This window comes from Musa acuminata, chromosome BXJ2-6, assembly GCF_036884655.1.
Source record: "Musa acuminata AAA Group cultivar baxijiao chromosome BXJ2-6, Cavendish_Baxijiao_AAA, whole genome shotgun sequence".
NCBI classification, from domain to species: Eukaryota; Viridiplantae; Streptophyta; class Magnoliopsida; order Zingiberales; family Musaceae; genus Musa; species Musa acuminata.
In genome coordinates, this window is record NC_088343.1 from 43,483,735 (window position 1) to 43,505,331 (window position 21,597).

Genomic DNA, 21,597 nt, shown 5'->3' on the forward strand with positions numbered 1-21,597 from the left:
TTGGTTATAAGGTGAAGTATCGTAACCACGCCAAAGAAACCTTTCAGAGGCGGTGGGAACTGACGGCTCGGATGCCGCGAGATAGAGAATTGACGGCTGCCGCTACCTCGTTGACGCGCTTTCGCGGATTGCGTCGCTAAAAAGCTGTCATTTAATGACCTTATTTGTCGAAAGTTATATCATCCAAATGACGGAAAATTGACCGTTGGTTAGTATTTAATCATTCCTCTACGTGTAAGTTTTAACTATTACTTAATATTTATGACTCATTTTTCTCTTTTATTTTTTTGTTATAGTAACTGACTTCATCATTTAATCTGGCCCACTTTGGATTGATGATGGTCATTGTAAGACAACAATTCCTCTTATCCTTAGTTAATTTTCAGAAATCTATCCACATATCTTGTCATTAAGAATATTTTTTTCTATATCTTGGACAAACTATTAGTAGTGAAAGTTTCTCACCTACCTAAATCGTCTAATGTGTTGTCACAGCATACTTGCTTTTGGGAGAGTTCATACTTCCTTTTTTTTTTTTTTTGTTATGGATGACATGCAAGTTCATTTTGTCAAGGTGGTTTAATTGGATTAAAGTTTTTTCTTTGAAAATATATATTTTATATCAATTAATCGAGTTGATAAAAAAAATTGACTATTTATTACAAGATATTGGATTTCAATCTCACCTTTATCACTTAACTTTTAAAAAATTAACATTATATTATCATTTTTTCAATAAATAATAATATAAACAATAAAATAATCTAGTCTAACATGATGGTATAATGAGTTTTTTCAAATAAAAAATAATTAATGACTTATTGTAAATATAAAAATAATAATTATGTTATTATTGTGTGAAAAAACTTTAATATCAAAAATTAAAATCAAATATAGGATGTGTGTCTTTTGATATTACTCATAAAGTCTTTATCTGATTTATAAGCACGTTTTCGTTAGATCTATAAGTTATAGTGATATCGAGTTACAAGAAAAACTATATTTATCTTTTTTTTTTCTTCTTATTTTTCATGGGTTGCTATAAGCAATGTATTGTGAACAATAAGAGATAAAAATATATTTATAATATCTTTAATTGATTATTCGTATAAGGTCATATCATTAGGCAATAGTATGTATGTCACGTCCCATTCATAACTTATCTGCTAGACTACGATGGGATGTCACATCTTTTTCATTTACATTACTATTATCGATAATAGTAATGTAAATAAAAGATACATGACATCCCACTTTAGTCTGTAGGGTACGTATGAGACTAGGAGTGAGGCGTTACAAAAGAATCTTCTATAATTTACAACATCAAACATATGAAAATATTATTTAATTTTATATATGAAGCATATAATTTTTTATCCATTCCAAATATCTTTTTTTTTTAGCCTTTTAGTATTTTATTCATAGATAACTCTAATATCTAACTAGTATATTAACTATAAAATTGATGTTTGATATGGTATAGATTTGAGTATATAATAACCTTCCAACTGCACATACATAAAGAATATTTTCCTTTCATTTGATTTTTATCAAATTACTTTTAAAAATATTTATTTTGACTAAAATAATTACTTTTGTCATTTGTTGTATAAGATTATATAGTAAAACTCTCTAAGACCCGATTAATATCATGAATATTTAAATATTAATAACATAAGATGTCTAATTCATATGAACCATATCAAGATTTTTGATAAATTTTATTTTTAACTTCGTATAATAAATCAAGATCTGGCAATCAAAATATTATCCAAGACTAATATAACAAGCTAGCTCCCAAAATAAATATTGATCAATAATATATTTTTAAATCTGAATGAAATAATTATATCAAAAAATATTGCATACCATTGTCTATAAGTTTATTTAAAGTAGTAAACAAATTTACTAAATTTACTTATCAAAATTTATATTTCTTTTTATGTACGAATCATTTATGTTATTCTACATAATTTTTTTATCTAGATTTCTACTCAGAAAAATTATTTTCAGATGTAATTCAAAATTATAATAAGCCATTAATGTAATAATGATTCTTAATTAATTTATTTTAAAAACTAAAGTAAATATCTCATTAAAATCAATCCATTGTTTAGCTTTTATATTATTCAATATTACCTTTGAGGTATGTTTGTCTTAATGACTCATTTACGGTTATTAGGTAATTTGATGAATTTGGAGATATTATTATGGTATATTAGTTTTAATTATTCTCTTATTATAGTGTGTCATTTTTTAGACTTAATTACTTTCTATAACTTATGAAAACAAGGGATCCTTTGATTCAAATATTATAACGATTCTTATAGATATATTGTATAATAATAAAAAATATAAGTCTCATTTCCTCTGAGATTTTTTTAAAATTATTGATTGTAATTATTTTACAAGATTATTACAACAATGTCAATTTCATATACGAGTTCGTCAATGCTATTTTGTTATTTATCTTTATCAATTATTTTAGTGATTTAAGAAATAATAATCTCTTAAAAATGATAAAGAAATATCAATATGTATTTTCTCAATATCAAGATTACATTTTGATATTTTTACTCCCATTGATTCGTTATTTTCTAAGAATATTACATTAACATTAAATAATTAAATTTGTATGCCTTTGATTTTTTTAGATAAACAATAAAAAACCTAAAAATAGTCCTTAAATCTAAATTATTTTTATGTGAATTAAAATCTCTTATCTACAATCATAGATATGTAAAAATCTTAAGCTATGTTTTCTATCGGTCCATAATTTAAAATAAGTTGATATAATTAACTTATTAGAAATCATGTTCAAGATATATATAATCATCCTTAAAACCTTTATTCGGGCATAAAAGAATAATTCTATGCTTCAAAAGTATGATTTTGATTTTTAACGATCTTGTTCTACTGTAATGTTACACATTTAGTAATATATGATAAAGAGAAATTTTGGCCAATGTAAATATAATATCGACATGAAGGTGCCGATGCAGGAGTGACGTAACCATGTGTTAGCTTTTGACAACGTGAAATATTCTGTACAAAGAATATATTCTCCTTCTGCATGAAAAGAATCAGTAATCAATGAACCATTTGATTCGATAAGGTAGTCCCAACTTACCTTTATTTTGTGATTGTCGAATCTATCGTACTTAGATGGGACTTTGTTATAATGGCGATGTATTACCATAATCATCTCGATGCATTGTCATGCCAAAAAGAAAACAACTAATTATTGAAAAAATTTTACTTCCAAAAATTCAATTTTATCCCATCAGGACTGAAATTTTGAAAAAAAAAAAAGATTAGAATAAAAAATATGTTTTGAAAACGCTATCAAATCACACGCGTCAATGACACTGCTCGAGACAAATATTTTACGTGCAAAATAAAAGACGGTGAAAATAATTATGATAAATCGATTTCACAAATCAAACCGTTATATACTGACATAACGGGAAACCGATATCACAAGTTTAAGCCGTTATTTCGAATGCATATATTTTTGGAAATAAAATTGGAACTGGGAGATGGCATTGCCACCCATAACGGATGAGCCCCACGTGGCGTCACGGTTCCATGCACGTTTCTGATCGTGTCATGGGAAAGGGGGTGTCCGTTGCTCGCCCATGTGGCGGTTCGATCTCCAACCGGCCAGTAGGGGACACGGTCTGCTCTGCTCGGGGGTTAAGGGTAGAACGCCCTCCCCTGATCGAGTTTCTGATTCCCTTAGAACCCTCAAGCCCGTCGCCTGGTCTTGCCGGTTCTAGGGTTTCGCTCCTCCCTACCTCTCCGATCTCGATGGCCGCTTCTTGCTCCAAGACACTGATCTCTCCCTCCGTCGGCGGGGCGCCTCCGCGCTGGAAGAGGACCCCGCCCCTCCGAAGGATCGACGTCCGCCCCAGGCGCCGGAACGGCGTCGGTCGTCGATCCCTCTCCATATCCTGCGGAAGCTCCGATCCGGACGTGGAGAACGGCTTATCCGAAGGTCATGCCTCAAGGGAAAACGAGCAGTTCGTTGGGTGGTTCCGCCAGGCCTGGCCGTACATTAGGGGCCACAGAGGAAGCACCTTCGTCGTGGTGATATCTGGAGAAATCGTGGACAGCCCCAACTTGGACAGCATCCTGCAGGTACTTTCAGGTTCTGAGTGTTGGCACACACACAAACATATATATATATATATATATATATATATATATATATATATATATATATATATATATATATATATATATATATATATATATATATATATATATATATATATATATATATATATAATGTGATAATAACATTTTGTGCTTGAATTAGACAGAATCTAGGAACTTCTTTTCACTTACCACTAAAAAGGAGGTGCCCAAGTTCTGACTCTTTCCTCAACACAATGGTCCAGAATTCAGATTAGTGGATGAGTTAATTATTTCACACCATACTGTATGCAGGTTGGTATAGGTTCTACTAATTTTTAAAATTTAGGATTGGGACCAATTAGTTCAAGATCAGCATTCATGTACTGATACCGCACTGGCTTGGCAGTATACCATAAGAGCTATAACAATCCTGCTCAGTCACATATGATCATGTATGAAAGTGCCATATTTTGTTGGAGCAAAGATATCATTCATTGAGTATCCAAAATTTGAAGTGAATTAAAAGAAGAGTTTATCATCTGATATTCATAAACAAATCTGATCTGATATTCTTTTAGGAGAGTGCAGGAAAGATTCATAATAGCCAATGTCTTGAACCTTGAGATATTGTTGATTTCCATCACTAGAGGATATTTTTGCAAAGAGTGTGTGTTTTGAATCTTGTAGTCAAATCTGTTGCAAGTACCTATGATTGTGATCAAATTGTAAAGGAGTAATTCAATCGTCAATGACTTGGTTGATTTAGTTTCCTTCTTTTTTACTTTAACTCCCCATACAAACAGTTGGTTCTTTAAGTGGCCAGTATGCTAGTTGTAAATCTTGGCTGGCTCATCCACCACATTATGTCCTAAAGATCTTTCCCTTGGGCCTTGGTACATTATTTGGGTGAAGATAGAACCTTGTTTAGCTTAGGCAAGTTGTTAATTGAGTTTAGGTTAGGCCTAGCATTTGTCCTTTTGTATGAAGATTACTTCCTCCGCCCACTATTAATTTTTTAGGTATGCTTCAGAATTATCCCCAGGCAGACCTTAGGTAAATGGTGGTTGCATGACCTTTAACCCTTTTCTTATTTGGCTAGTCAAAGTTCTGTAAAAATACTCCACAAAACACAGTAATTTTTGCTAGAAAAATATAGGTTATGATGATAAGTTATTTAGGGAGAGACTATCCATGTGTAGTAAATTCAATTCAAAAAGTAGGTTTTCATTGCATGTGGCTGGCCTATTTTTTTCTCCTTTCTCTTTTTCATTTATTAGTTTCTTATTGTATTCATTTGAACCCTTTTATTTTAAAATTTATATAATACAATAGCAAGACTAGAAATTAAATTCTCTACTTGCATTCGTACGACCATGTACATTGATCTTTCCAAGATCCCACATTGACGAGAGCATCATGCTGTGGGTTTACCCTTTTTCGCTGTTAGAATCAGGAAAGCTGCAAGTTCTAGTTTATCTTTAGAGTTATAGCAATATATTAAGGCAGCCTTTTCTTCTAAAATAAATAATATCACCTAAGTATTTTTCATGGTTGCTTCTTTTTGTTCCTTTTAATATTCAGGTTTTTTCCTGCAACAGGATGCTATCAGCTATGGAACCTGAATTTTGTATGATTAAATATCTTATATTATTCTTTGGGATGCAGCAACCTGTATTTCTTTACAGCTGTATATCTAATCTACAATTTTTGTTGAGTGAATCGGTTTGATCTTCATGGACTCTCAAAATAGAATGCTTTGCATTTTTCCTGTAAGTGTTTCTATTTGGCAATAACTTACTATGACCATTAATTATATTATATGTGCGTATGCTTGCAGGATATATCACTGCTTCATGAACTCTCAAAATAGAATGCTTTGCATTTTTTAAAAGTGTTTCTATTTGGCAATAACTTACTATGACCATTAATTATATTATATGTGCGTATGCTTGCAGGATATATCACTGCTTCATGGTCTAGGGATCAAATTTGTTCTTGTTCCTGGAACCCATGTCTTGATAGATAAGCTTTTGGATAAGAAAGGTTGGTATGATTCTTAACCTTGTTATTGTTAGCTATGAGGTTTTTTTTAGACTTTAGCTTTGAGCTTTTAATTTGATACTAATCATGACTGTGGTTGTTGAATAGTCCACCAAACCCTAGCTAGAATTCCTTATAGCCAAAATTTCATCTTACGAAATTTGATGCTTATGCCTAATTTTTCCATTTGTTGGACACATTATACTGATTGACAAATTTGTGATCAGTCTCTGAGGCCTATATATTATAATTCTTAGTTTCCTTCAGTCGTAAGGTGTTTGCCAACATTTTGATTATTTTTTTCTTGCTTTTAATATGTACTATGATTTGACTGCATTATAGAAATGATTGAGTAAATGAATCCATGTGGCTTGGGTCAATTTGGTGACCTTCGACTTACGATTTTGGACTCGTAAGTATATTTACCATTTCGGATTTTATCCATTCATTCATAATTGTTTTTGTTGCTTAACTAAAAAACAACAAACATCATTAAACTTTAAATGTTGAAAGTAATTAATTTTCAATTATTAAAAGAACAAGGGATTTCTCATGCTAGAACTTTTATTCAGCAATAGTAATATCTTCATCAATCTCTCTTCCTGCTGGATAAAAAAAATTTAAGCATTGTGGTTCTGCAGGAAGGGGAGAATGGTGAAAACATTATTCATATTGTTGAAGCTGAAATGCACTATTTTATGCTGTCTTGGTCATTAAATGTTAGTTTCTGAAGACGTGCACATGGTAAATCAGTTTGATTATTTTTATATGCTGGTTGTAAGCATTAGCTTTATCCACCAAGTAATTTGTTTAGTGCTTCTTCTTGCTCTCGTTTGTTTGCAGTTCTTTTTCTTCTGTATGTTGGTACATTGTAACTTCTTGTTACCTGTTGATCTCCTAAGGAAGCAAGGGGAAGTATGTTGGGCAGTACCGAATTACTGATTCTGATTCACTAGAGGCAGCAATGGAAGCTGCTGGGAGAATTCGTCTTGTAATTGAAGCGAAGCTTTCGCCGGGACCCCCTATATTAAATCTTCGTCGGCATGGTGATCATAGTCGTTTTCATGATCTTGGTGTTGGCGTGGCTAGTGGCAACTTTCTTGCAGCCAAGGTTATTTCAAGACTTGAATCTTGAACTTTTATTTTGGAATTTTTTTTTTGGTTGTGTGCTCTTAAACATCCATAACAAATTCCCTCATGGAAGCGTGAATTACTTATATTCCTCCATTAACATCGAGAACCCATTAAGTTGCTCCTCTTTGTGAGGCTATGTTATTTATGCAAAGACTAAAATGTCCATCAGTGTTTTTTTATGGGCAGAACATGCACATTATCCCATGTCAGTATCTAAGTTGATGGCACTGGCCAATCCAATTGAGATGGAACATAGAGAGAAATAGGTGGATTCCTTTGATAATTATAGCTGAGTAGGGGGCATTTTAGTCTTTTTGCCCCCCCAAAAGACACCTTTATGGTGGAGGTTGATGGGGAGAGGGAACTTATTGGGTTTTCAATTCTACAGGGGCATGCAAGCAATTCAAACATCTGCATGTATCTGGATGTATATGTTTGTTTGGAAGGGTCCAATGACAAAGCTCCTTTTATTTTATTTTGAAAACTCATGGTGAAAGTTTAATTCACAGATATCTTGATAGCTTCTTATGATATTCACATTGCTATTAAGCAAATGTATTTCATGAGAAAAATAAACAGATTGTTTTCCAGAGTTTCTTCTTATTATGCCCTCAATGCAAATGTTGTTATAATTTGATTTTGAACTATGTTTGATAGGATTTGTCTTCTCTTAACAAGGGTTTTCTTTCTCTGAAGGTAGTATCCTCCAGAAAAAGGATAGAGTATACCTGTTGCCATATGCTATCCCAATTAAGAATACTAGAGTTGAAGAGACCTGAGCAGAAAAAAAAATCTAAAGTGTTCAGGATTTAGTAGCCTGATAGTTAACAGTACAACCTGTATCTTTGTCATCATTTTAAATGTTTTTTTACATTTGATGGGAATCAGTGATTTAAAAAGGCGCTCAGGCGCTCGCCTAGACGCTCGCGCGAGGCGAGGCGAGGCCCGAGCGCCTCGCTAATCTCCCAGGCGGTGCGCTTCAAACAGGCGCCGCCTGGGCACTCGCTCGAGCCCAGGCGCTGGGCGAGCGCCTGGGTTAACCAAGGTGACAGAACCAGGATTTTAGGTCTGGTTTGGTCTTGATTCGGTCTATGATGGTTAGTTGGTTCAATCGAACCAACTAAAATTGATATAAGTGACAACCGAACCATGACCCTCGCCGCTGCCGATCTCGATCCCATTGCTCGCCATTGTTGCTGCTCGCAAACGCTGCCGCTGTTGCCGCTCGCGCCTCCCGCTGCTCGCCGCTCTCGCTCCCGCTCCTGCTCCCGCTGCTCGCCGTTGTTGCTGCTCGTAAACGTTGCCGCTGTCGCCGCTCGCGCCTCCCGCTGCTTGCCGCTCCCGCTCCCGTTGCTTGCCGCTACCGCCGCTGCCGCCGTTGCCGCTTCCTCTTTTCTCAGTCAGCAAGCTCAGCACCCCTTTACACTTTCTTTTAACAGTATACGTATACTGTATACTATTAATAGTACGTATACTTTTAACAGTATATGATTAATCTTCAATACTGTTAATAGATTAATAATATATTATTTTGATTTTAATACTGTTAATTTTTATTTATTTGAAACTTTTTGTTAATGTGACATTGTGATTTTGTATCTTAGATTTTCTTAATTTAATAGCATATTTTTATTTAAAATTTTAAATAATTATATTTATTAATTATATTATATATTTTTATATTTTAGTGCCTCGCTTCGCTCGGGCGAGCGCCTAGCACTTCGGCCGTTTTTTAACCTTGGCGCCTTTTGGCACCTAGCACTTTTTAAATCACTGATGAGAATTTAGTGTAATAATTTAATGTCCCCTTCTGAATTTTTTAGTGAAACTCACTACTTTTAAACAGTTAAAGCTACAAAATTCTTACTGTACATCTCTCATAGAGTGTTGAGTAATACAACAAGCTAACTTTCTTCTTTTTCTTCCTCTTTTGGCTTGCAGAGAAGGGGAGTTGTTGAAGGTATAGACTTTGGATCAACTGGCGAAGTAAAAAGGATAGATGTATCTAGTATAAGAGAAAGGCTTGACAGAGATTGTATAGTTATAGTTAGCAACCTTGGCTATTCAAGTTCAGGAGAAGTCCTAAATTGCAAGTATGCTGATTACCTTTTCTTTTTAGATGATCATTCATAGTCCAATTGCATCTTCAGGAAATGGATCTTGATTTTCCATATATATATTTATGTGTATATATGTATATATCATCTTACTGGCTTCTATCCTGTAGCTGGAGAATTTGCAGTTAGGCTATTTTCTTGTTGAGTTCAATGAAAGCCATCTTAGATTGGTGATTGAAACTTATTTGCATTTGTTATTTATGCACAACATGAAGTTCTTGTTTTGGCGTTCTGTTTTTATTTTTATTTTGTGCTTTTGTTGATTCTGACCAAGTAGTTTCTGAAATTTTTTCCAAGAAGCTTTGCATTTTTTTTGGGATAAATTCTTCTACTCATGCTTGTTTCTATGGCAAATGATAATCTAAACTTATTCACTCAACGCTTTAATGGGACCATTCTGAGTGAGGGAACTCCTGGCACTCCGCGGCTGGTGGGATCAGGCTGGCCAAGTGAAGTTTCCTTTACAGTTAAGGTTCAACCCTGAAACTGACTCAGCCATATTTATTGTGTATTAAATTGATCCTTTTACATTGTAACCTGGTATAACTTGTTTACATCCACTCCTGAACTATGTATGTTGTGGATTGTTTATGGGTGAGAAAAAAAATTATCTTTCATGAATTCGTTCTGTCAAAATGGTGCCGATCCAATCTGACCATTCATACTTCTTGATTTACGTTGGTGCTGCATCTGTTTATGTATCTACTTCTTTTTTTACTTTTCTTCTGAAGGTTTTCTTCATAAATGTGTGGTCAGACTAACTTTAACTTTTGGAATGACTCAGCACCTATGAAGTTGCTACTGCCTGTGCTTTAGCCATTGAGGCAGACAAATTGATTTCCATTGTCGATGGCCAGATACTCGATGAACATGGACGATTTATACGTTTCATGACTCTCCGAGATGCTGACTTGTTAATTAGAAAGAGAGCTAAGCAGAGTGAGACAGCTGCAAACTACGTTAAATTTGTTGGTGAAGATATTAATTCTTCTGGTTATCTTCATTCAAATATAAGTGGTACAATTTCATGGAAGGAGAAAGACTTCATTCAAAGTCACAGAGCAACATTTCAGAATGGTGTTGGGTTTGATAATGGGAATGGATGGTCTGGCGAACAAGGATTTGCTATTGGTGGCGAAGAACGGCTAAGCAGATTAAATGGTTACCACTCAGAATTGGCTGCAGCAGCATTTGTTTGCAAGGTATTGCAATTATTCAATTCATGAGAACCCCAAAATTTTCTAGTGTTTCTGGTTAATTTCTTTACATGCAATTTGTTGAGTTGTTTTCTAGGAAGTGTTTTAGTTTTTTGGTTTTGCAACCTTCTGAATCTCCAAAAGTGTACTCTCAAGGAACTCACTATTTCTCTTAGTATGGGTAGTTGACCACAAGTCAGAAAGAGAAGGCTCCATGTCAACACAATATGAGGCTCCTTATTGTGATCTGATTTTTAAACCCAGGTGACTTTGGGCAAGAGCCATGCCTTAATAGCTAAAAAGATACCTTGTAAGACAGAGTTACTACTTTGTCAGTTGCGGTCTGATCATACAAACATTAAGCTATAAACATATATTCTATTATATTATCTTTCATTTTTAAGGCACGAATAAGATTAACGAGTAAGTGAAATTGCATGTCTAAACTGAATGATGAAAGACATGAGGTTTTGACGAGAGAATTTCAGTTTATTCAGATTCTAGTTGGCACCATAAAAAGGCTTATTGAGAACCTCTCTTGGCACATATCTGGATTATGATGGTTCTCTGGCTGATATGAGCATATCACCAATATTTATAATTGAAAATTTATTATACTCAGTTGTTAAGGAGTTCTTAAGGCTGTCTACTGCAGTGTAACTTTTATTAGGATTTCACAGATCCCATTTGCTTTCATGAAACCTAATTTCATTATTAATTGTTTGTATTTTTTTCTTCTTTCAGGGTGGAGTTCAGAGAGTTCATTTAATTGATGGAACTCTTGGGGGAGCCTTGCTTCTGGAATTATTTACCAGAGATGGAGTAGGGACTATGGTGGCTAGGTATGAGGAAGTTTTTGCCAAGTCTTTATTGCTCTGTTTTGAATCGTTATGCATTTTATTTTAGCTTTGATTTCTGCATGTTATGACTTTTCATTGATTTGTTTTTCTTCTGATTAGTAGTTTGAAAATGTGTATTTTGTTTAAGAAACTATTCATTTTTTTTCTTTTCGAACATTTGGTTCTGTTTAAGCAAATATTTCATGGCTTATTTTTCTTGTCTTCCACTTTTCTGAGGATTTGCACTACAAAATATTTTTTGTCATTGAAATCAGCAGACACCAAGTGAACTGATCACATTCTTTTTGTTGTACAATGCACTTTTTATTGGCATATTCTGAAAGCGAGTCAAGTTCTGTTATGATATAGTAGGTCGAGATGTTTGTATTATTGTGCTTCTTACTTTAATGAAATTTGCTTGAAATGCTGATATAATATGCTTCATACTTCATTTTAGCTTTTAGTGAATCTGAACATCTTGTATTGACTTTCCCAATTCTCACTCTAGTGATGTCTATGAGGGAACACGGATGGCTACAGTGGCAGATCTTCCTGGTATAAAGAAGCTTCTCCAACCAATGGTAGAATCAGGTGCCTTGATTCGAAGGACTGATGAAGAGGTTTACATAATTCTAACGTTCTATTTGTTTTCTCAATGTCCATAAAGTATGTTCTGGTCGTTCCACATCTTGATCCCATTTTGATTGTTATAACTTGTAAAAATAAAGAAAGAACTTAGAAGCTTTTGCCTTCATAAATATTTTACTAGTTTGTACTTATAACTTGTTCCTTGTTTTCAGCTTCTTTGTTCATTGGATTCCTTTATCGTTGTTGAAAGAGATGGTTCAATTATTGCATGTGCTGCTCTTTTCCCTTTCTTCGAGGATAAGTGTGGTGAGGTTGCTGCTGTGACTGTGTCTCCGGAGTGCCGAGGTCATGGACAAGGAGATAAATTACTCGGTATGCTTTGAGTATCCATGAAAAGCTCTAACAACTTGTCTTTTACTGAAAAATGAAGTGCAATATCTAACATTGTAGGACATGCAATTCCATGTAGGCCTTCAGACTTAATGAACATTAAATTATATATATATATATTGCATTTTTCTATGCTTTTGATATATTATTTTCAAGCCTATTTTCAAGAAACTATGATATTTTTTAAGTGCTGTGGACTGTTTTTTTTTTTGCAATATTCAGCGTCATACCTTAGGTATAAAAAGCATAGCTGAGAATGCAACAGTAGACATTGATAGAAAAAAATCATTGAAGATGTCTTCTCGCAACACATTGAGTTGTTTACAGCCTTTTCTGGTTCCATCATAGTTTAGTATGTGACTGTTGAACTTGTCTTTTATTCTGATGACACTCGTCATTCTAGTCATTCTAGCCAAAGCTTTGATGACTTTTTCTCTAACCACTGATGTATTCTAATACTTTAATGATGTATGTATGCATTTAATGGAGACAACTTTGAACTTATAACGAATTTCATAATGTTTTTGACATTTTTGTTTGCTATCTATACGATGTATCTGTATTAAATCAAGAACACATTTTAATAGAGTTAATGTGTTCAGTTAACATTTTCTTTAATCATCATCAATGTGCTTTTCACCGAGTTTTTCTGATTTGAGTCTTGTTTGATCTGTATGGATACAGATACGTGTTATAATGTGACTTACCATGTAATTTTCTTGTCTGGCTATATTATGCAGATTACGTAGAGAAGAAAGCAACGTCACTTGGACTAGAGAGACTTTTCCTGCTGACAACTCGTTCTGCAGATTGGTATGCAATTCCAAGGCTGTTCACTTGTAACACTGCATGAATGTTTTAATGGATTTTTTCAAAACACATACCAAAAAAAAATTAAATACCCATCAACGCATTTGTGTAAATGATGATAATCAACAACTCGTTCTGCAGATTGGTATGCAATTCCAAGGCTGTTCACTTGTAACACTGCATGAATGTTTTAATGGATTTTTTCAAAACACATACCTAAAAAAAATTAAATACCCATCAACGCATTTGTGTAAATGATGATAATCAACATTATACTTTCTTTTTCTCGTGTTGTTCAAGTTTAGCAGGAAAATTCATGAGAACTTTCTGCAAATTATTATTGGTCCTAAAGTTCCTTATTTTAATACTAGGATGTAAATTACTTATATCTCACTAATTAGAGATTTCGCTTAACATATTTTCACAGGTTCGTGAGGCGTGGCTTTTCCGAGTGTTCCATCGAGTCCATTCCGGAGCAGAGAAGGAAAAGAATCAATCTTTCGCGTGGATCGAAGTATTACATAAAGAGGCTGTATCCGGTGTTAGATGGGGTTTCAGGCAATAAGCCGGCCCACAGAATTATATAGCTTTACCTGTTTATTTTGGTCTTCCTTTCTATCATATTCATAAACCTCAGCTTGCGGCGATAGGTACATTGGACAAAATTAGATGAAGAATGTTCACGTGATAGATTGATATAGAGAGATTGTGAGATCTTCATATTACGAGAAATTGTTGTTGATAAACTTGATTACTGCATGATGAATCATTTTTTTAAATATCATTTCATAATAGAACATTTACTCTCTTGGTTAGCTATCTTCTATATATTTGTTATTTCTGGGGGAAGGTCCCATGCATCAACAGATCTTTACCTTATTTTTGCTAATATTCTTGTAATTTGTTTCAGAGGTCAGAAGGGAAGGAACACATGATTGCCATCATTTCCTAATCTCTGTTTCCCCTGTTTCAGATGTTGCTTACTGAAGGATATACTTTGAAGTTTGACCAAGGATCGTAAATCGACGTATCGGACCTGGAAGCGTCGTCACGGAACGCCCTCACAGCACTAAAAGGCACCTCGCATTTAGTGATGAGAAGTTACCACCGACATTTCACCATGGTAGTAGGAGTTGGAAGAGTAGGTGGCGGAGGATGAACGGGTAGTGGGAGGTTATACTATTCGACGGGAAGCATGACTTCGTTGGTGCGGAGGGGACGCAGCGTCCAGGGCGGGTTGTACCTAGCGAGGAGGAAGTCGCCGACCACCTTGTGGCCGTCCCGCTCTAAGCTCCGCCTCAGCTGCTGCGCCCTCTCCGCCGCCACCTCTTCGGAGGCCACCCCGCTGAACTTCGCCACCCCGTACTTGGCCTCCTCCTCCTCCTCCTTCACCACCACCAGCTACTTGGACGGCAGCACGAACTGCTTCGTCACCGCCCCGCCGCTGCGGGTGACGACCCGTCATGTCGATCTTCTCGGGACGGTCCTTGCTGACGACGGCCGCGGTCATGGCGATCTTCTCGGGGCTGTCCTTGGTGACGACAGGGGCTTTCATGGCGATCTTCTCCGGGCGGACGTTCTGCGGGTCGCCGAGGGCGCCGATGTAGTTGGCCAGGATTATGAAGCCGCCGTCGCAGTCGTTGCGGAACTTGGAGGGGTCGTAGTTGACTTCGGCCACCACACGAAGGAAGTACTTGCTGATCTGGTAGTCTGCGGCCGCGCGGATGCCTTCATATTTGGGCGTCTCTACCGTGATCTTCCCCAACACCAAACCCATCTCTCCCTCACTTACGCTTCGTCGATATGAACGTGGGCGCGTGTATATTTATATATATAGTCGCTTGCTTGGTAAAGAAGGTGTGGTGGTGGTGGTGGTGGTGGCGGCAATGGCAGTCGCAGGGCGAGACGGGGGCCCGAGGAGGAGGGAGGCAGCACAGACGTGTCCTCGCGTCATGCCGTGGTGCGATTCATTTGCTCGCTTCGGGAAGGAGGGCGGCCTCGATGGGATTCGGAAACATTGGATCGCCGGTTGGGTAAGAAAACTTCTACTTATCAAACTGGATCGTACTTTATTTTCTTTTGCTGATATTGCTTGACACGTAACCCAATGTGAAGGCTTCGGACGTAGACTGATGTGTTACCATTGATTGGATGGTATTTTCGTTAAAAGACAAAATATTCACGACAGTCGTAAATTTTGTTATTTTCCGAAGATTTTTTTTTTTTTTTTACTTTGACATAGTATTTTCTTATTTTTTAAGATCAGATTACTTCTGATGTCCATCTCGTCAACTGTCGTTTTGGACATCATCGTGAAGCATCCCTTAAACACTCTTCAGCTCAATGCCAACTCCACATTCTCGCCCTCGAGAAGGGAAAAAAGGTGGGGTGGAGGTGACAATTGTAATGGCACACAAGCGAGAACGATATCAAGAGGACGCTATCACAAACGGTTATTATGCACTCACAATATTTTCGTCAATAGTTCGATTGTTGCTTTTATTTATTTATACAGATATTTAAGTAGTGTGTTTTGTCTCGTTTTTATATGTTTTACTTGAAAAGTGTAAACACGAACAGTTTATAAGATTGTACCGTGATTGCTCAAAGGTAAAATTATCCCAAAATGATTTAGTTTTCGTGTGTTATGATTAGTATTTTACAAGCTATGGTATGGAGAAAAACATCGTCATCTCAACACCCTGAAACCTCGAGAGTGGCACTTGGGGATGAGGGTTTAGGGTAGTATTAGGTATTGATTGAATTCACAAGTTCACACGTTAAACTTACAAGAACTTGCCAATGTGCCCGACACTTGGTGAGCAATCATTTGCGGACTTACGACTGTTCATTTGCTTTCTAAAGTTTTTATTTTCTCCTTCTTTTCTTACACATTGTGTATTTATTGAATTGTTTGTAAAAGTGTCCTTTTCATGAAATATCGAGACTTGTCCGTCGCTCACTTTTGAACTAATCAATTTGATTTTTTACAATTCCTTCAAGACTTGAGCGAGGTTACAATTGAGCTGACTCTTTGTAGACGAATAATACAATGGTGTCTCACGACTTAGGCAATCCCAACTAAATCCGTGAAATTGGTGCACGTGTGCTTCACGATTTAGACAATTCAACTAAGTTTGTGATATTGTCATAAGGGTTCCTCACGACTTAGACAATTCTAACTAACTCTGTAATATTATGGTATTAGAGAGGGTAAGTAATTTGAACAAACAGTGAAAGTTTTACAATCTCACCATAGCAAAGCATCGTGGTGCATCGAGCAAGACAGGACAAGCTGGACCATTGCCCTAAGCAATCGTAAGTGGGCTGCAAGTGTAAACTCGCTCTCAAGTTGGAACCGCTCAAGAGAAGCGCGTAGCGAACAAGACGAGCAAGAAGTTGGTTACTATTTGTAAGCGGAGGAAGCACAATCCAAAGTGCCAACTAAGAAAAGAAGCCATAAGGAGAGCCTTACAGCTATAAAAACTTGAACCACTTGATGTGGAGGCTACTTATGAATCTGTTGTGGTGACGAACGTCTTAAAGGAATTCATTAATGTTATGCCACTCGAGTTGTCAAAAACTCTATCGTTACGCAAAGGCGTGGATCATCACATTGAACTGGAGCCGGGAATGAAGCCTTCAGTGGGACCCTCGTACCACATAACCCCTCCAGAGTTAGCAAAGCTTAGGAAGCAATTAGATGAACTACTAGACAATGGTCTCATCCATAATTCTAAAGCACCATTTAGAGCTCCAGTCCTCTTCCAAAAGAAACAAGATGAGAGTCTTTGATTACATGTCGACCATCGAACTCTAAACAAGATGACGATGAAGAACAAGTATCACATCTCGCTCATCGCGAGCATGTTTGACCAACTAAGCAAAGCAAAGTATTTCTTTAAACTCGACCTTTGGTCGGGTTATTGGTAGGTACGTATTATTGAAGGTAATGAAGCGAAGACTACCTGTGTGATCTGAAGTGTTCGAGTTTATGGATATGCCTTTTGACTTAACCAATGCTCTGACTAAATTTTGCACTCTCATAAACCAACTATTCAAACAATATTTGGACAAGTTTGTGGTCGTCTATTTAGACAATATCATTATTTACAACCAAATGCTCGAGGAATATGTCAAGCACCTTTAAACAATTTTTAAGATTCTTAAGGAGAACACTTTGTTCATGAAAAGGGAGAATTACTACTTTGTTCAAGTGAAGATTTTATTCTTAGAGCATTAAATCAGCAAAGGTTCCATTCAGATGGACAAATCGAAGGTATAAGCTGTGACGGAGTAGCAAACACCAAAGAAGGTGTCGAAGCTGAGATCTTTCCTTGGTTTTGTCAACTATTATCGGTGCTTCATATCCGAGTACTCAAAGTGCATAGCTCTGCTGACGAAGTTGCTGAAGGAGTAGCCTTAGTGATGGCTAGACAAATATAAAGTGACATTCTAAGACCTAAAGACTATTATGTTGGAAGAGCCGATGCTCAAATTGTCGGACTATCTTTCAAAGTCTATACAGATGCTTTAGACTTCACTATTGGGGGAATACTTATGTAAGAGGGTCATCCGGTGGCCTACGAGAGTTGTAAGCTCAATAAGATCGAGTGGCGTATCCGGTGCATGAGAAGGAGATGATAGTGATTATCTACTGCCTACGAGTTTAGTGGCATTACCTTCTTGGAACACAATTTGTACTAAGGACGAACAATATCGCATTAAGTTACTTCCAAACTCAAAACAAACTCTCCCTAAAGCAAGCACAGTGGTAGGACTTCTTGGCTGAATTTGATATGGCATTGGAGTAAAAGCTCGAAAGAGCAAATGTCGTGATTGATGCATTGAGTAGGAAAGTGGAGCTCATGAATGCCATGTAACCGAAAGGCGGAGGCTAAGCAAGTCAATTACACTCCAACTTCCTTTTCATGATGAGGGATGGACTGTACAATAATCTCCAAGCAGTATCCTTGATGCAATTGATCAAAGAGGGTAAGACACGATGATTTTATCTCTAGGAGGAACTTGTCTACATCAAAGGGAATAGAGTCTATGTTCCTAGAGCAAACAATTTCAGGCATGAACTCTTGAGAGAGTGTCACGATTCCTATTAGGCTGGACATATGAGTATTCATTGAATATTGGCTCTCGTAGAGAGGGCCTCATATTGGTTGAAGATGAGGATCGATGTGGAGGAATATATTTGGACGTGTCTTACTTGCAAATAAGATAAGGCGGAGCTGCGGAAGCTGGTGGAACTTTTGGAGTTGTTGCCCATATTAGAAAGGTCATGAGAGAGCATTTCCTTAGATTTTATATCAAGCTTGCTAATGGTAGGGGGTTGGATCGATACTCATGGTAGTCAATCGATTTTTAAAGTATATAATATTCATTGTTGCATCCCTACACTACTCAGCAGAGGAAGCGGCTAAGTTGATGATAAAGAATGCGATGAATTATTGGGGGGGTCCCATATAATATTATTAGCGATCAAGACCATGATTCATAGGACGATTATGGATCGAGTTATTCAAATTACTGAGATCTAAGTTATACTTCTCCACAAGCCTCCACCCTTAGACGGATGGCCAAATTGAAAAAATAAATTCACTAATTGAGTAATACATTTGGCATTACATGGGTGCCAACCAACAAGATTAGGTGAAGCTGTTGGATATAGCCTAATTTTTCTATAAATTGCAACAGAGCTTTGTATCCAATAAGAGTCCCTTCGGAATTATTATGGTATAGCAACCATCAACTCTTCACACCTTGGTGATTGGTTATATTGCGAGTAATCCATAATCATATCACTTTGTAAAGAAATAACATCGAAACATAGATATTACATGGGCTTACTTAGAGAAGAAGACCAAAAAGATTAAAAAGTTGGTAAATTTGGGAAGGCAACCATAAGAGTTTAAAATCGGTGACTTGGTATTGGTGAAGCTCCAACCAACATCACTCTAGTTTTTTAGGCATAAAGTGCATAAAGGACTAGTGCACAACCACGAAGGACCCTTCTAAATTATTATTAGGATATACAATATCTCCTACAAGTTGCAACTGTTTGCGTGGCTCAAAATTTATAATGTTTTCTATGTAAACAACTTAAAAGCATACAACTTAGACCCGCAAAATATTTCTTGAAGTATTCGAACTCGACTACCCCCCACAAGAGCCTCCTATGAAAAGTGAGTTGAAACTATTTTAGTAGATCGCAAGATAGCTACCTAATGGAGCAGAGCAGATCGAGTGCTTAATAAAGTGGTGAAAGTTTCTCCAAATAGAAGTCGGTTTGGAGCCTGAAGATGCCTTACAACATGAAGCAGTTATCAAAGCTTGCTAGCAAGTATCGATGAGGGTGTTGATAATTTAAGTGGGGGGAGAATATTACAGATGGTCGTCGTGCACCCGCAATACCTTCATCAACTGACCATTTGTTGCTTTTGCTTAATTATACAGATGTTTGGGCAGCATATTTTGTCTTATTTTTGTGTGTTTTACTTGAAAACTGTAAGCAAGAATAATTTGCAAATTTATAGAGTAATCACTAAACCAGAATAGATAAGATTGCCCCAAATTGGCTTAGTTTTCACGTGCCATGACTTATTTTCTACAAGTTACAGTGCAAAAAAAAAAAAAATATTAATCATCTCAACCCCGAGAGTGGCATTGGGTGGGATGGAGGTGTAGGGTAGTCTTGAGTGTTGATTGGATTCATAAGTTCACACATTAAGCTTATTAGAACTTGCCTATGCATCCAACACCCGGTGAGCAATCGTTTATGAATTTATGACTGTTCGTTTGCCTTATAAAATCTTTGTTTTCTTTTTCCTCTTTTTTCTCTCTTGTACATAATGTGTTTATTGAATTGCTTATAAAATTTACTCTCTTTGTGAGACGTCGGGACTTGTTCGTTGCTCACTTTCAAACTAATCAATTTATTTTTTTATGTCTTGAGACTTAAACGATGTTGCAATTAGATTGACCTTTTATGGATGGATAACGTAAATGTGTCTTATAACTTAGGCAATCTCAGCTAACTCTATTACATCGGTGTAAAGGTGCCTCATGACTTAGGTAATTTCAGCTAAGTCCACGAGGGAAAGGTTATGTGTGACTACAATGAGGGTAAGGGTGCATTGACCAAGTGAGGTAGAGACATCATGGTGGGGCAAAGGCAACGATCGATAAAGTGAAGGTCAGAAATAATATATCTTTTATGAAATAAGGGATGCTCCGTGGGAATATAAAAAAAATGTTATGTGAACAAAAAGTGAACTTAGAGTTTTTCTTTTAGGAATTTGTCCCTCATTAAATTTATTGTTTGATTTATCAAACATATGATTGTCATAATTTAATCTGATTTCATTGAGTCTACTTAATCTAAAATATTTAATCAAAATTACTAATAATACATCTATCTAATTCGTATAAATTCTACGTGTTATAAGTTTAAGTTTTTTTTAAATAAAATCTTGTTAGATCTATACTTGTCATGAACACAAGTGATTGCATTCACAACCTAGTATAAACTGCATATCTTATTTTGGAGTACTTGGGCACAACTATATCACAACTCATGCTAGCTAATAGGGAATTTATCAATAGTTGACACGCAAGTGTCAAGTGTCATCCAAATCATTTGTCTACGTATACAAAGATTCAAAATAGAGAAATATAAACTTCATTATCGTTTATTATGACAAGAAAGGTAATCACAAATTTTCTTCCCTTCCTTTATGACAAGAAAAATAATTCTAAACTTTCTTCTCTTCCTTTAGGACAACAAAAGCAATTCTAAACTCTCTATTCTTCCTTTATGACCAGCAAGGATATCATAAACTTTCTTTCTCTCATTCAAGATATAAAAACATATCCTAAATAGGGAAATGAAGGAGGACTCACTCCTTTTTTGAACTGCTCGAACCCATATTTGAGAAACTCGAATTACTAACTTGAGCGTTGGAGGGATCGGGTCATGAAACCTCTCTCGAGCTCGATCTTAGTGTAGGTGGTGTCTTGGGAGCTCAACACGTTGGATCCACCTCAAAGCCACTTTGGAACCATTTCGAATCTACCTTGAATCCATCTCGAAGCTACCTTGGAGCCATCTCGGATCTACCTCGGAAGCATGACATTTTCACCTCGGAGGTACCTTGGATGTTCTTACACATGGTGATAGGGAAAACAACAACGCTGCTAACCGCCACTTGGGCTGAGAAAGCCACCTCAACCGCAACTAAGGGAAGGCCTGCATGCATGCATTGAAGCCAAGCGAAGTGACGTAACTTCCCCAACCCTACCTTCCAAACAAACGGTGCAGGGGGCCATCCC

At 36.3% G+C, this 21,597-nt stretch overlaps 1 protein-coding gene and 1 pseudogene across 1 annotated transcript; one reads left to right on the plus strand and one right to left on the minus strand.

Annotated features, from left to right (window-relative positions):
• Positions 1–3,571: 3,571 nt before the first annotated feature.
• LOC135615815 (probable amino-acid acetyltransferase NAGS1, chloroplastic) lies at positions 3,572–14,069 on the plus strand. The gene is made up of 10 exons (XM_065114807.1): positions 3,572–4,140; positions 6,096–6,183; positions 7,083–7,291; positions 9,256–9,407; positions 10,216–10,633; positions 11,372–11,469; positions 11,975–12,086; positions 12,267–12,426; positions 13,185–13,257; positions 13,682–14,069. The coding sequence occupies exons 1-10, from the start codon at positions 3,589–3,591 to the stop codon at positions 13,839–13,841; spliced, it is 2,022 nt and encodes a 673-aa protein (XP_064970879.1). The 5' UTR covers positions 3,572–3,588; the 3' UTR covers positions 13,842–14,069.
• Positions 14,070–14,401: 332 nt separating this feature from the next.
• On the minus strand, positions 14,402–15,105 carry LOC135615816 (heme-binding-like protein At3g10130, chloroplastic; annotated as a pseudogene).
• Between the last annotated feature and the right edge of the window lie 6,492 nt (positions 15,106–21,597).